The sequence below is a fragment of the Ochlerotatus camptorhynchus genome, unplaced genomic scaffold, assembly GCF_037179485.1.
Source record: "Ochlerotatus camptorhynchus isolate MF236.1 unplaced genomic scaffold, CSIRO-AGI_Acam_v1.1 ptg000503l, whole genome shotgun sequence".
Taxonomy (NCBI): Eukaryota; Metazoa; Arthropoda; class Insecta; order Diptera; family Culicidae; genus Ochlerotatus; species Ochlerotatus camptorhynchus.
The window spans coordinates 3,519,157-3,533,215 of record NW_027040988.1 but is presented as its reverse complement, the minus strand read 5'-3'; the positions used below and the strand labels follow the sequence as shown (position 1 = coordinate 3,533,215).

At 36.9% G+C, this 14,059-nt stretch overlaps 1 protein-coding gene across 14 annotated transcripts in view; it reads left to right on the top strand.

The window, feature by feature from the left end:
* The window catches only part of LOC135712708 (MAP/microtubule affinity-regulating kinase 3-like), a 384,511-nt gene that overhangs the window by 257,602 nt on the left and 112,850 nt on the right, over positions 1–14,059 (top strand). For all 14 annotated transcript variants that reach the window (XM_065235715.1, XM_065235722.1, XM_065235710.1 and 11 more), the window contains one exon: positions 13,168–13,380. In XM_065235715.1, coding sequence (XP_065091787.1) covers positions 13,168–13,380 — 213 coding nt within the window. The remainder of the gene's footprint in view (positions 1–13,167; positions 13,381–14,059) is intronic.

The window sequence follows — 14,059 nt, the reverse complement described above, 5'->3', positions numbered from 1 at the left end:
CCTAATAAACAATTTAGCTGAGGACCGCATCCTGTTTCAACTGCATATGAATTACATTTTTACTCCACAAGTTAGAACCATTTAACCGTATTCCTTTCGGAACGACTCGCATTCTGCCTTCAGCCTCTATACACATTCGTAGCTGATAAGCGCCAGTAAACCGATAAAGCGATGCGTCATACCGTCATTGGAACCTCGGTCAGACGATCTTCTCCTTCCTTACCTCTAACCAATAGGTTAAAAAGAATCAGAAGAAATGATCGGCCGTCGAATTGTCAACAGGGATGACTCCTCACCCGGTCGTTTGATGGTCGGAATTCCCCGATTGTCTATTTCAGAATATTTACGATGGTAGGTAGATAACGATTAATTATAACTATCTTCACCCTTAAGTGTGTCTGCCAGTGCGGGATTAGTGATAATAGTTTGTTTATCACTCGTCAATGGACGACCAAAGTTGTTTGATAATTCATATTTTATGCGCTTCGTGCTTTTGATTGCAACAAACTAGTTTCAAACAACAGACTGCAATGATATACAACTGCTATATATGTGAACAAAGGTGTGTCCTCGTAACTATCCCCTTGATGGAAGATGTTGTTGTGAAAATTTTCCATGCAATCACACACATGTGCACGGACGACTACACCTTTGATGGCAGTCGTGTAGTAAACAATCTCCATTCGTCCCCCCGGTCGACCTGCTCAGGCAAATATGTAGAAACACTCGTTCTTGTTGATTTTGTTGTCGCTCGCTACATTCAGCTTTGAACGCGATAGGCGGATTGACTGACGAACAATGTTTGTTCTAACGAGAGTACAAAGGTAAAACCTTCTTCTGGCGCTCATCTGAAACAATTTTCAATCTCCAACCGGGAAACAATAAATGGAGTGAAATGGACTCTCTAGTATATACTGCCTACCCCCCCTTGCAGAGCCCTCGAACGTAAACAAATTTTATGAATTATTCCATCCGTAGTGGCGCCGCAAGTCTATCGCACTATGCTCGCGTAACCAGCGGCAATTTCTCTTCTCCTACGCAATGAACTACTGCTAAAGCATTTACGTAGTTCGTAGTTTAAGAGAGCTTTCAAGATGAAACGATCGAAGACTATACCTATGTACATATATCTGAATCCCGATCTAGAATAGCGAAACTAAAAGAAAACAAAACCAAAACAGCCGACTTTCAATGTCAAGAACGAGTTACGTATTCCCCTCCCATCGAGAGGAGGCGAGAGTTCAGAGCGAAACTGGTTATTCTGTATCGCTGTATTTCCGGTCGAAATTCCAACAACAAGCTGAAGCTTATATGCAGAGTAGTACAGCCCATTTAGCAAAGTAAAAGCAATGATTTGTGTTCGTTCCCTTCCGAGAGAGCGTTATGGTAAAACCAAATGGCTAATAATAGATCTTCTACCTTCTACACCTCCACCAAAAAAAAAACTGGATCGTAAAAATAAACTCCTACGATGCGGTATGCGTATTTTTTTTTTAAATTTTGTTATGGTAACATACGCTACCATCCTATTGTTGTTGGTCGGTCAGAGGTGTTGAGGCACGATGCGGAACGCCTACACTACACTAAAGGTGACTGTATCGTTTTCAAAGTCGGCCAAGAAATCGATGAGCTATTGTCGAATTGCGTGTAAATTTCGAAAGAAACTTGCTTGGAAGCATCGACCAGTTATTTTAAGCACCGTAAATTTGGACGGGCCTTGGGCATCGGGCTGATTTCGATCCCTGTTAGTATGTTAAATATGGTAAAATGTTTCCAATGTTAAACATTAATGTTTTTCTGTGAATAAAAAATGCCTTCATTTAGGCGCAACAGCATTAAACAAATTTGCATAATTTCTGCTGAAAACACATTTTGTACAAGGAGTTAGAGAACCCGAATTTAGTAAGAATATATCATAGAAAGTCATTCGAAAGCCATTTGAAGAGTTTATCGATTTCATATTACCAATACCAATATCTAGGTAGGGTTGAATACCCCATTTCCGGCCTATTAAGAACAACCCACACTTTATCTTTCTTAATCTAGCGCAACTTAGCACCAAACGGAATGTTATTGTTACTGATGGCTTCCAAATTTATTTACCTCTCCGTACATACCGTAAGATTTGATAAAGAGAAACCAATCGTGTTGAGATATTGTCAAAAGTTGAACACTGCTTCTTGACGCCAAGCTCGGCCTACGGATTCTAAACTCGGCCTAACGCATTGAAACGCCATTGAAATGCCAATGAATTCACTTCGGCCTATCGGATGAAGATAAAAATTGATTCGGTCGGAGCGCTTCTTTTGTTTTTGGGAATAATGGGTGCAAACCTTCATATCACGCGTTCTCATTAACTTCGTTCCGTAGCTTATTAACTAAACTATCGTACCAAACGCATAATTGACTTGTTAACTCTGAAATCATGGATTTATTTGAAGTTTTCTGCTCGATAGGCCCAAAATGGGCGATTAGGCCGAAGTAGTTCTCTACCCTATATTTACAATTTGAGATTTAAAAAGTGTCCAAAAACTAATCAAAACACTTAATGTATAATAAGTAATCACGCGGAACGATAGCATCGTCATAGCTTGTTGATTTGAATACCATAAGTTTGTCCATTTTCTTTAATGCAAAAATTATTCGATGTATAGGAGAAATGGATGTAATGTTGGCCTAAATGCCCCTTATTTGGGCCCATACATAAATTTAGCAATCGACTAAATTTTCAATAGCGACCAAAAATGACGCGTTCATCTAGATAAAATTGATAAATTGCAGATTTAGCCAACATTAGAGTCATTTCCCCTACGTTTAATGTGATCAATTTGCCCCGAATGACTATTCTAATAAAAACAATACAAATCAGTAAAAAGAATTGCAAACATCCATGAAGCATTAACGTCTACACTTAGCTTCAATGTAGACGTCATTGTTTCAATATCAATTTTCGATTCAATTAGCTTAATTACTTTCGATTTTCAGCAAACAAAAAACATTCAGTCATTCAACAGTTATCGATATTCTCGTGACCGTAATTTGCAATGAATCAAAGCTAATTTGCTGATATAGGGGAAAAGTTGGCTTCGGCAATACCTTAACCTATTATCGTCAGGGGGTAAACAAAGTCCTAGAGCACTCAAATTTGGCCAATAGTTGCGCTGAGACACATTGTATCCACATGCCAAAATTGAGCTCTCAAGGACGTTGTTCACCCCCTGACGATACTAGGTAAGGTATTGCCGAAGCCAACTTTTCCCCTACCTATATTTTATCTCAACTCAAAAATCGGTGTCCTACAAGCTCAGATATATTGGCAGACCAACGTATAAAATTAAATCAGAAGATCAGAACTAAACTTTATGATTGAACGTAAAATTAAAACTATTTGCTTTAGCTGGAAAAATATGATGAATTAAAAAATACAACACATATTTGTTCAGCCTACCCATACCCAGGGGGCCCTGGCAGTTGTCCCCATTGCACCCCCTCAAATCCGGTCCTGGCTGAAAGGACACTATGTTTCAAGCAGATGTTTTCCAGATAGGACGCAGTAGCCAAGAAGATTACTAAAAATTTGAGCGTTAAACACCTAATATAATTCAGAAGTAATTTATAAATTACAGTTGTTACGAGTTACGATAAAAATAATAATGAGAAGTAAAAATAAATGCATTTCAAACGTTTTGGAAGCCAATTTTATTTGTAATGTTAAATGCTGGGAATGTTTTTTTTTTTGTCAAATTGTTTATTTTTCTATGCTCAATTACTGTAGCTTTAAGAAGCCGAAATTAATTTTCTTATTTATATTGTATCTTTATATTGTAGGGTATACGTCCCTAACCTCGGTCTAATATGCAGCCATCGATTACGTTTTTAATCATAACTCATCAATGAATTTACCTGCAAACGATATTCTACTGCTAAATGGTATGCTTAGATATGCTTATCATGTCGTTTGCTATCAGAAACCACGAAAAGTTGAAAAACTTACTTTTTTTAAGACAATAACTCACTAGGGAAATGTATGTAATATGGGTCTATTGTCCCCAAATTGGGTCTATTTATGGATGCAACTTCGTCCTATCTTGTTTGATCCTCAAAAAAACGCTCTTGGTAACGTTTTCTGATGTATTTTTTTTTATCACTATCACTGTTAACTTAATGCTCTTCATTCCTCAAAACATTTCTTAGAGAAAATTTTACGAAAACTACATTAAATCACTCAATTTAAAAATTAAAAATTAAAAATTTCGCTTATCGTCTTTTGACCGCAGAATATCTAAATCAGAACATTGTGATGTTCATTATACAGGTTTGGCAGAAAAAATCTCCCTTCCTGTTCGTTCCTTATCATCCAAATGCAAAACAACATTGTTGACGTTACTCTTATTGCTATATGCTGTCAAATGAATTTCATGGGCCATAGTTAGGAACATAGAAAAGAAATGTGTCCCTAAAGTTGGGTCCATGTTTTACTTGTGAAAACGTTGTTAAACAATTAAAATAAACATAAAATATTCAAACAGCAACTGTAAGTTTTACGTCTAGTGTGTATTATCAGGTAATTCCAATCAATAAATGCCATAATCAGGCCATTTGATGATCGTCAGTCAACCTTCCCATCTTAACCTTATAAGTCATGGCGGCTAAAAACTCCGAACATTGTGATATTCTCAACCAGTTTTATTACTTACGAGAGCTGAAAATGTATTGAAATGTTGTGATATAAATTGATTTGTGTGTGGTACACATTTATCAACCATCAGTGATCAATATTTTCCTTATTTTTTGTGTAATATTCCTTAATTAATTATTTATTTGCGTGATAGGCCGAATGAAAGGACTAGACCCACATTACATACCGTAACCCTATATATTGTAGTCAAAGTTCACAAAAAGTGGAGACCGATTTCTCGTGGCTAGGGTTAGGGACTAAAACTGGTAAACTGTATGGAAGGTAGTTTAAGGAGAGGCAACACACGGATATGTTGGATATTTTTATCCCCGTGGCTGCTTTACCGTTGCGATGATGTACCTCGGATCTCAATGTCTAGAAATGTTTGAGATCCCAAACGCAAAGCAAATTTTTCTTACATCCAATGTAAAGTTGGGTTTACTACATCCTCTGCATATGCTTCATATAAAAAAAATTAAAGGGTTGTTTTCTAGACCCGACCGCGGTATGGCGTAGAACTACGCAAAATTGATGTAGGGTAGAGAACTACTTCGGCCTAAGCGCCCATTTTGGGCCTATCAAGCAGAAAACATCAAATAAATCCATGTTTTCGGCGTTCACAGGTAGATTATGCGTTTGGTACGATACTTTAGTTAATAAGCTACTGGACGAAGTCAATGAGAACGCGTGATATGAACGTTTGCACCCGAAATTCCCAAAAACAAAAGAAGCGCTCCGACCGAATCAATTTCCTCTTCATCCGATAGGCCGAAGTGAACTCATTGGCGTTTCAATGGCGTTTCAATGCGTTAGGCCGAGTTTAGAATCCGTAGGCCGAGTTTGGCGTCAAGAAGCAGTGTTAGACTTTAGACAATATCTCAACAATTTGTTTCTCTTTATCAAATATTACGGTATGTACGGAAAGGTAAATAAATTTGGAAACCATCAGTAACAATAACATTCCATTTGGTGCTAAACTGCGATAGATTAAGAAAGACTAAGTGCGGGTTGTGCTTAATAGGCCGGAAATGGGGTAGTTAACCCTATGTCATGTATTTTTGACTTTTATATTTTATTTTAAATTTTTCAAGTATTTCAATGTTTCGATTATGGTTCAATCTTGGTTCAAGTATTTTCCCTGGAATGTAATAAATTATGAAAATTCAAATGTGGGGTCCTAAACAAGCCGTTATATATTTTGGAGTAGCACCCCAGTATAGACCACAAAGACGGCATGCATGTTGTGGGATAAAACAATTGCCAAAAAACTACGTTATTTTTTTTTTCAGTAGCTCCATCATTAGTTTTAAATTAGGTCTCTGAAGCAGAGAAGAGAGTGAAGGTTGCATTTTATGATAACGCAACAGGCAGTTGTTTTCCTTTTCGGAAGATGGTACTTTCAATATTGAACAACATGTTGGTTCATATGTCAGCGAAGTAGGGGAGGAAAGGGTTTGTTCTCCAATTTGGAGGACAGCCCTAGTATAAAATTATCATGCATCATAATTTTGTAACTTACAGTGTGTTCGTAGAATGATGCAGGGCTGGTAGCGAGTCACTTTTTAGTGACTTGGTCACTTTTTTCAAGTCAGTCACTAAAAAGTCTCTTTTTTTAAGCCCAAGTTTAACGTTTTCACTATTTCGCCATTTGACGTTTTCATGACGTGATATTGCAGTTACTAAAAACGAACCTTTCGCTTCGAAAGTTAAACTAAGAATGTTTTATTGAACAATATTTTACATATGGTGCTGAGAATGGAGACACTTGAAGCCACTATGTATTTTCGCTATTTACTCGATCGTTGGTGATCGATACCAAGAGTGGGAAAGAATGAACCAAAGTGTTATTTGACACTTCTGCCTTTTGGTGAGAATTGCTGAATGCGTTTCGTTCAATTCATCGAACTCATTTATGCATTGCATTGCTCAAATGGGTTCGATGACTGAAAAAGGTTTTTTGGAATAGCTTGTCTCGTCGCGGCATGGTGCCACTTATGAGACCAGCAAATATAGCAAGCGTGGGAAGTTGCTGACATGTTTGATGCACATGTTACACAAGTCACTAAAGTCTTTCTCTATGTATAGGATGTCTACTAATTTTTCTGGATAAAATTACCTGAGTTTTCCAAGTAAGTAAGTCCAAGATCTAAAAATATTCAATGTCTTGAATTTTCGTATTCCATGCACAAGTTCAAGATATTGAAAATATTGAAAGTGCCAGAATTAAGTAAACAAATAAATGATCTTCAATGCAGTCCCATTAACTGTACAACAATTGTAGGAACTTTGGAGAAGTTCTGAGGAATGAAAGGTAATGCTGAGAATTTCAGTGAAGCTCTATAAAAAAAACTGCACGAACATAAGGGAAGCTAACACGCTGAAAATATGGGAAACTTACTGAAAGCTGTAAGAACCTCAAAGCGGTTCTTTTAGCGTCCGAAACTTTTTTTATGACGTTCCAAGAATATCAGAAAACTTCATAGGTGTCAAGCTAACTTTGAAAATTTAGAATACTTGCAACTTGGGTAATGTGCAAATTTTTAAGAAGTTCTATGCACCTCAGAAAAGCTAGATTAATTAAAATTATATAATCGTAAATTTAGATAAATTCAAGATAATGCTGAAAACAAATAGAGAATCCTTAAGATGTTCCGTGAATTTCAGGGAAGTACAGAGACCTTCAGAGAATTTATGAAAACTACAGAAACTTCACAGAAGTTCAATGAATTTGAAGGTGTTTAGAAATAAGAGCTTTATGCTCGAGAACATCCAGATAGGTCAGAGAATCAAAGGGTAGTTCAAATAATTTCAAGGAAATATTGGAAACCTTAAAGAAGTTTCGAGACACTCAGTGCATTTCTAAAAACTTCAGCAAAGCTCCGAGCGAATTCCTGGAAATTTTATGAACATCCAGAAAACGTGAGAGTATTTTAAGGGTGTGGAGATTTCAAGAACTTAAAAAAATGCGAAAATTTAGCTAAGTTGATTAGAGAACATCAACAAAACTTAGCTTAGCTAGCAGCGATATCTATAAGAAATTCCAGAGATCTATATTAAGTTCTTTAGTTATTTTTAGATTGTTTAATGATATTCAGCGAAATTCCGAGTACTTCGTGGACAATTGAGCTTCAGAATAATCCCATTACCTTAAGCAAATTTGCAGAGACTTACAAGGAGTTCCGTGGAATCATAGGGTCTTCCAAGAATTCTATAATTGATACTAAAATGTCAGAAGCGTCAGGGAGTTATGAATATATATTAGAAATTATATAAATTATTAAACAAATTTAGAAAACTTCAGGTAAGCATAGATAAATTCAGGAAATAGTGAGTGTTAATAATGGTTATAATAGTTAAGGAAAAGTTTTGAAATTTCATGGCAAATTAATTGAGTTCAGTAAAGTTGCGGGTTCTTAAAAAATACTGATAAATTTAGGGTAGTCTAGAGAACTTTAAAGAAATTCAGTAATAGTTTAGGCATCAGGAAAGTCTAGACTATTGATGAAGCTTTAGATTAGTGTCGATAATTAAAGGAAAGTTTTATGAACTTAAAAACAAATCTGGAGAACTTCAGTGAAAATCATAAATCTATATTAAAGATTTCGTTCTAATTCCATGAAAATTGCGGGAGCACAAAAGTTCCATAAATTTAGAAAAACTTCGGAAACTTCACAGACGGACAGTGGTCTTTTCGAAAACCAAAAAAATATATTTATTTTTCAAGTTTATTTCTTATTTCTTTATTTCAAAGTGTGAATGAAAATAAGGAGAATTCATTATTGTCTTTAAAATATCCTTAGTAAAAAACGTTTTAAATTCTTTGAGACTTCCAGGTATTTTAAGGAAAAAAAAATTCTGAGGATTCCCAGCTTTCCAGATTTTTGAAGTTAGTAGACACCGTGACTAATACCGTGGGTTTGATTATAAACTTTCTATTGAGTCTTTCGCTTTAAAGGTTCGTAGCGTACATAAGTGTTTATGAGATAATAATTGAATGAGTCTAAAACATCAAACATTTATTTGATGCGCCTTCGCTTAGGTCACTTTTTAGTCACTATTTTTACAAATTTAAGTCACTATTTGGTCACTTATTTATTCAACATGGTCACTTATTCTGACAGCAATGATCGCTACCAGCCCTGATGATGCGAAAGAATACTGTGAATCTTTAAATTTGCCGAACCTCTTAACGGAATTCCTTCATGAAGAGCTTTGAGTTTGTTGGTTATTTCCTTTTAATTCCGTTTGACAGATACGCGTATTTCGTCTACTACTTGCAGACTTCAACAGTACTCAACACCACTGTGACTTTTCTCAAATCAAACGTTTGGTTTCCAATAAGTAGGTGCTTAGTACAACATTAATTGAAAATTTGGGAGATTCAATTATTGAATTTCAAAGTCAGAGCAAAAGTTGGTTCCAAGCAAAGTCAACTGGTTTCGGAAATTTGACCGGAACATGCTGCGGTTTAAAAGAACGCTGAGGCTAATTGCGACCTCAAACGAATAAAACTTATCACGTGACACCTCAAATCACATTAGAATTCAAAAACAAGTTCAATGGTAGTCATTTGGGAGGCCCAGTTCCACATTGGCCACACTTGGTCATGTTTCGATCCCCCGGAGAAGTAATGCCAGTTTCTGAATATGGCCAAAAACCTTTGAATGACATTAAAATTCAACAACCAGTTCGATGGCAGTTATAAGTAAATCCAGTAAATTTCCAGAAACCCTACCCAACAAACATTGAAAGCTGAATAAGAGCTGATGCAGGCAAAAATATGCTGCATGAGCTAAAAAATAGCTTATTCAGCTGTTAATCAGCTCAAATTGTTTGTTGGGCTAGCAGTAGCCAGTTTTAGCCATGGATCAAAATCCATTATGCGATGCCTCAACTCACATGAGAATTCATCTACTTCCTCAATGCTGCTCTGTTTAAGAAAGTTGTGACTAGGAAAGTAAACATAAAATCATGTTGATGAGCGCGTAGGAAAATGTAAACAAACCGAAGGCTTGGTTCACACCGAAATCTGGGACGTTTCGGTGAACCGTCTGCCTGACGATTCTGCGCATCCAACTGACTGTAAAACATATCTGATACCTCTATATATGCAATTAGATTAACATCTGAACTACCCATAATCGCATATCAGTCCCATCTTTGCTTGATTTCCTATCCATATGGGACTGATATGCGATTATGGGCAGTTAAGTTCATCCTTTTTTACATATCCTGCACTAAAAATACTTTCAAAACTTCGCCCCTGACAGGATTTTCCGTTGTTGTTTTTTTATGAATGGTGCGGGCCAGAAAGTATCTTTTGTGTAGAATATGTAAAGATGGACTTCTGATGTTAATCTAATTGCATATATAAAGGTACCAGATATGTTTTACAGTCAGTAAATCACAATCATCATCGTGAGCGAATTTTTTTCTCAAATTCGAACGTTTTGGCTCTCTGGGCAGAAGCGGGTAAAACAGGAATGGATTTTTTCATAATAATGTGTTTATTTTTCCAGGCTCATTTACTGTAGCTTTGCGGAGCCGATATTCATTGTTTAGATTACAAAATTACTTAAAACTAACGTTAGTAAAGCGGGGGTTAGGGGTAACAAATTGTAACAAATGGATGGCAGGGTGGGGATTGAGAACACAAGGTTTGGAGAGCAATGTGCTCTTGATTTCGAACTAAGCGACATACTGATGAAAAAGACAAACATGGGGTATTAATGGAATTAATTTTACTTAATTGTAGTTTGTTAATTGTTTTTTAATGGAAAAAAGTGATCGTCAAAGTTTATGTCTTTTTCAGGTTTTCTTTAGAGGGGGGAGGGGTTTTTTGTATAAATAATTTCCAAGTTTCGATCTAGTTGAACCCAAGTCCCCTTCGACCCCATCGCGGGGTGTCAAGGTAATCACGCCGTGATTGACCTCTAGGAGTGTTTACATCTGTGATGATTTGCTAGCGCTAGTGTACTAGCCAATTAGCACATGCTGGTAGACGCTGATGCCCTGCTTACATTATGCTGGATACTTTTTTGCACAGTGGTGGTACATTAGCGCTAGCAAATCCGCACATATGTAAACACCACATTAACCGCTGACTTGCTCCTGCAGGACCCACTGCCATCCGAAGCGGCAATGAGCAGAGGCACGACAGCAGTGCTTTTTTATATCTTTAAGGTTCAAGCAGAACGATGTGCCACCAAATGGTTGCTCGATTATGAAGACTGGGGAAAACGTTTATTTCATAAAAACAGTGATAAAATTATCATTTGTACGTTTTTCAAAAGTTTTTTATGGAAAATTGTAAAAGTATTTATTTCAGCAGATTCGTAAAGTAATATCCTATTGGATGAAGTATTTGGATTTTAATTTCATCTATAATTGACAAAGTTACAAGCGTTCAAAACCTAACACTATTTCACCATACATATTTTTTGATTTGCATCCCAGTATAGTCGACAAAGAGGTAGGGTAAATTATGGCTTCGGCACCCATTGACTGTTTTCGGCAACCGAAATTGAAACGTTAATTTCACTGTATTTTCCCATCAAAACTCTTCGCTGAATGTATTAAGCCGATTCCTTACCTTTTCAGCTTCAATCTGATTACATTTTTACGACTGTTATGCCATATTTTTCTTTAAATTAAATATACACACTACAAAATACGGCTGATTTCGAGTTGCCGATAATAGAACAGCTGGTTAACACGCAGTTCAAATGGAAAGGGTGCCGAAGAAAAAAAGACTGCCGACAATAGTCACACTCACCTGAGAAGTTTGGAGCGTTGTAAAAACATGTTCAACCCGTTTTGATCAATTCTGTCGATTGGAATTGGTAGAACAGCAAGCAGTAGATAAATGTCAACAAACAAACCTGTCATGTATGTGTGTGACGTTGAGAAATCGCTAATAGAAGTTCGGACGCTGCTTAGATTGACGAGAATACGTAAATTCCCCTAGTTCTATGTCAAAATGTAATGGCAGTTCTTGCAATGTTCTAGTGTTAGCAGAATGCAACATTTCAGTATAAAACCGTCACGAGATGATGTTCTAGACACAATGCATTTAGGGAAAAAAAACTTTGCTCGAAAAATAAGCTAACATTAAAATTACAAAATTATTTAAAAAACCTTCAGGCGACCACATCACTGAATCTGATCATGTCGCGAAGCATTGCAAATTCTGCATACCTTTCATGCAAATATAAATTATAATCTTATGTTTCCCAATTGGTGGGTGCAGGGTTTGAAAGTAGAAAGGCTTTTGAAATATAAAAAAATTTAATTGATCTGGCAAAAAATTAACATGTTCGATTTTGCATTATCTCAACCTGATTTATAAAAAATACTGTACTACTTGCTTCAATGCCAACGCAAACAGCGGTCACTTCCCAATGTTGTTGCTCTGAATAGTAAAATCAGGCAGTGCGTGCGATTCCAAAAACAGAAAAAATAATAATAAAAGAACACAGCCATTTCCTGCTTTCCCTAATTTTTCGCACCTCGTATTAAGTATCCATATAAAATCTCCGCTGTGTTACTAATGTCTGACACGGGAGTTTGCTCTTTATACCTACTATAGATACGTGGAAATCCCGCCGACAACCAACGTTCGCATTCATCGCAGGAACGTATTATTTTTAGCTTCGTTAGTAATTTGCCGGCGTCTATTATTAAAATCCATGCCAAACAACACTTCTCTGCTCTCATTCTGCACTTTTCCTGGTTCTGGGAGTTTTCCCTATTTTGCATGCACGGCCCATGAGAGTAACTCATTAACTGAGCCGAATTCGACTCAAAATTGCAAAAAGTGTGGTTACGCAGTTAATGAGTAAAATTTTCCTTGCTTTTCCAGGAAAAACTGCTTGAAGATAAGGAACATCTACGAAAATTTGACTCCGTCTCGATTTCCCTCATATTCAAGAAGTTTTTCCTGGAAATCGAGGAAAATTTTACTGACCTACTGAGTAACCCCAATTTTTGCAATTTTTCGACTCAGTTACTGAGCTACTCACATTGGCCGTGTACACACCACCGTCGTAAATATTTAGAGTAAAAATGCTCTCTGCTACACACTTCTTCTGCTATTATCATGTGCAGAACACGTTCTGACTGAAGCAGAAGGCATCATCAATTGCCGTAGCCGCGCAGTGCACGGCCAAATAATCTGTTTTGAATGCCCCAGAAGTTAAATTTAGCTCATTTTACTACTACGCGATACCCACTATAACGGGTGCTCGATTCTTCCTCGAAAAAGTAAAATACAACCAACGACGGCGGTGTATGTTTGATTTCAAGGGAAATTGGCGAATCTCAACGAGTAAACGACGCGATGATGACACAACACAACACAGAGGGTAATCACCTTACGCCATGGAGTAACATGGCAATGCTTGTTTATTTTTTTTGCAGCAATAATAATCCAACAATGGTGAATTTCAAAATGACTAATCTCGTGTATGCTTTTTTTTTCGACATTCCAGGGTTCGCCAAATATGCAGATGCGCGGAACGGGCGCCCGATGGCGACCGGCCGAGGAGCATATCGGCAAGTACAAACTGCTGAAAACCATCGGCAAAGGCAACTTCGCCAAGGTGAAACTGGCTAAGCACGTTCCGACGTCGAAGGAGGTGGCAATCAAAATCATCGACAAGACACAGCTGAATGCGTCCTCGCTGCAGAAGCTGTACCGGGAGGTAGGTTTATTTTGTTTTTATCGAGGATGTTATAACGGTTTAACTGAAGCACCATCGTGGAAAACGGAGGATAATCCAAAACTTGTGAACATCTGAGCTTCATTTTAAATTAATAAATTTATTTAATCTAAATGTATGTGTGAAGAGATGAAACTTTTTGGGTACCCTATCTTGCCAAAAACATTTTTTTAATGAACTGATCTTAAGAAAATACATTTATCTTTTAATATTTTAATGTTCTCGAACCTCTTAAAGGAATCCCTCTATGAAGAGCTTTTTGAGTGTGTTGATTAATTTCAGTGCCACTTGTGCCACAGTGAGTACTTGGCGTACACGCGTATCTGTCAAAAGATAAGCAATTATAACGGAATTAAAAGGAAATAACACACTGAAAAAGCTCTCTATAAAAATACATCTGAAAACGAAAGTTATGCACGGCACAAATCAGAAAGTCCACGTGGGCATCTGGGATTTCGGGTAGGTGTCGAGTCTATGTCCACTAGACTTGCCCATAAAAATAAAAATTCTAATTTTCCACAGGCCAACCTCTAGATTTGTGCCTTTAGGTGACAAAACCATTCTCTGAAAGTTTTAGCCTATTTAGTTGTAGGATGAGCTGGCGCTTTCAGTTTCAATTTTGTATGGCGATTTTGGGTAAAATACATGAAAAATGACACTC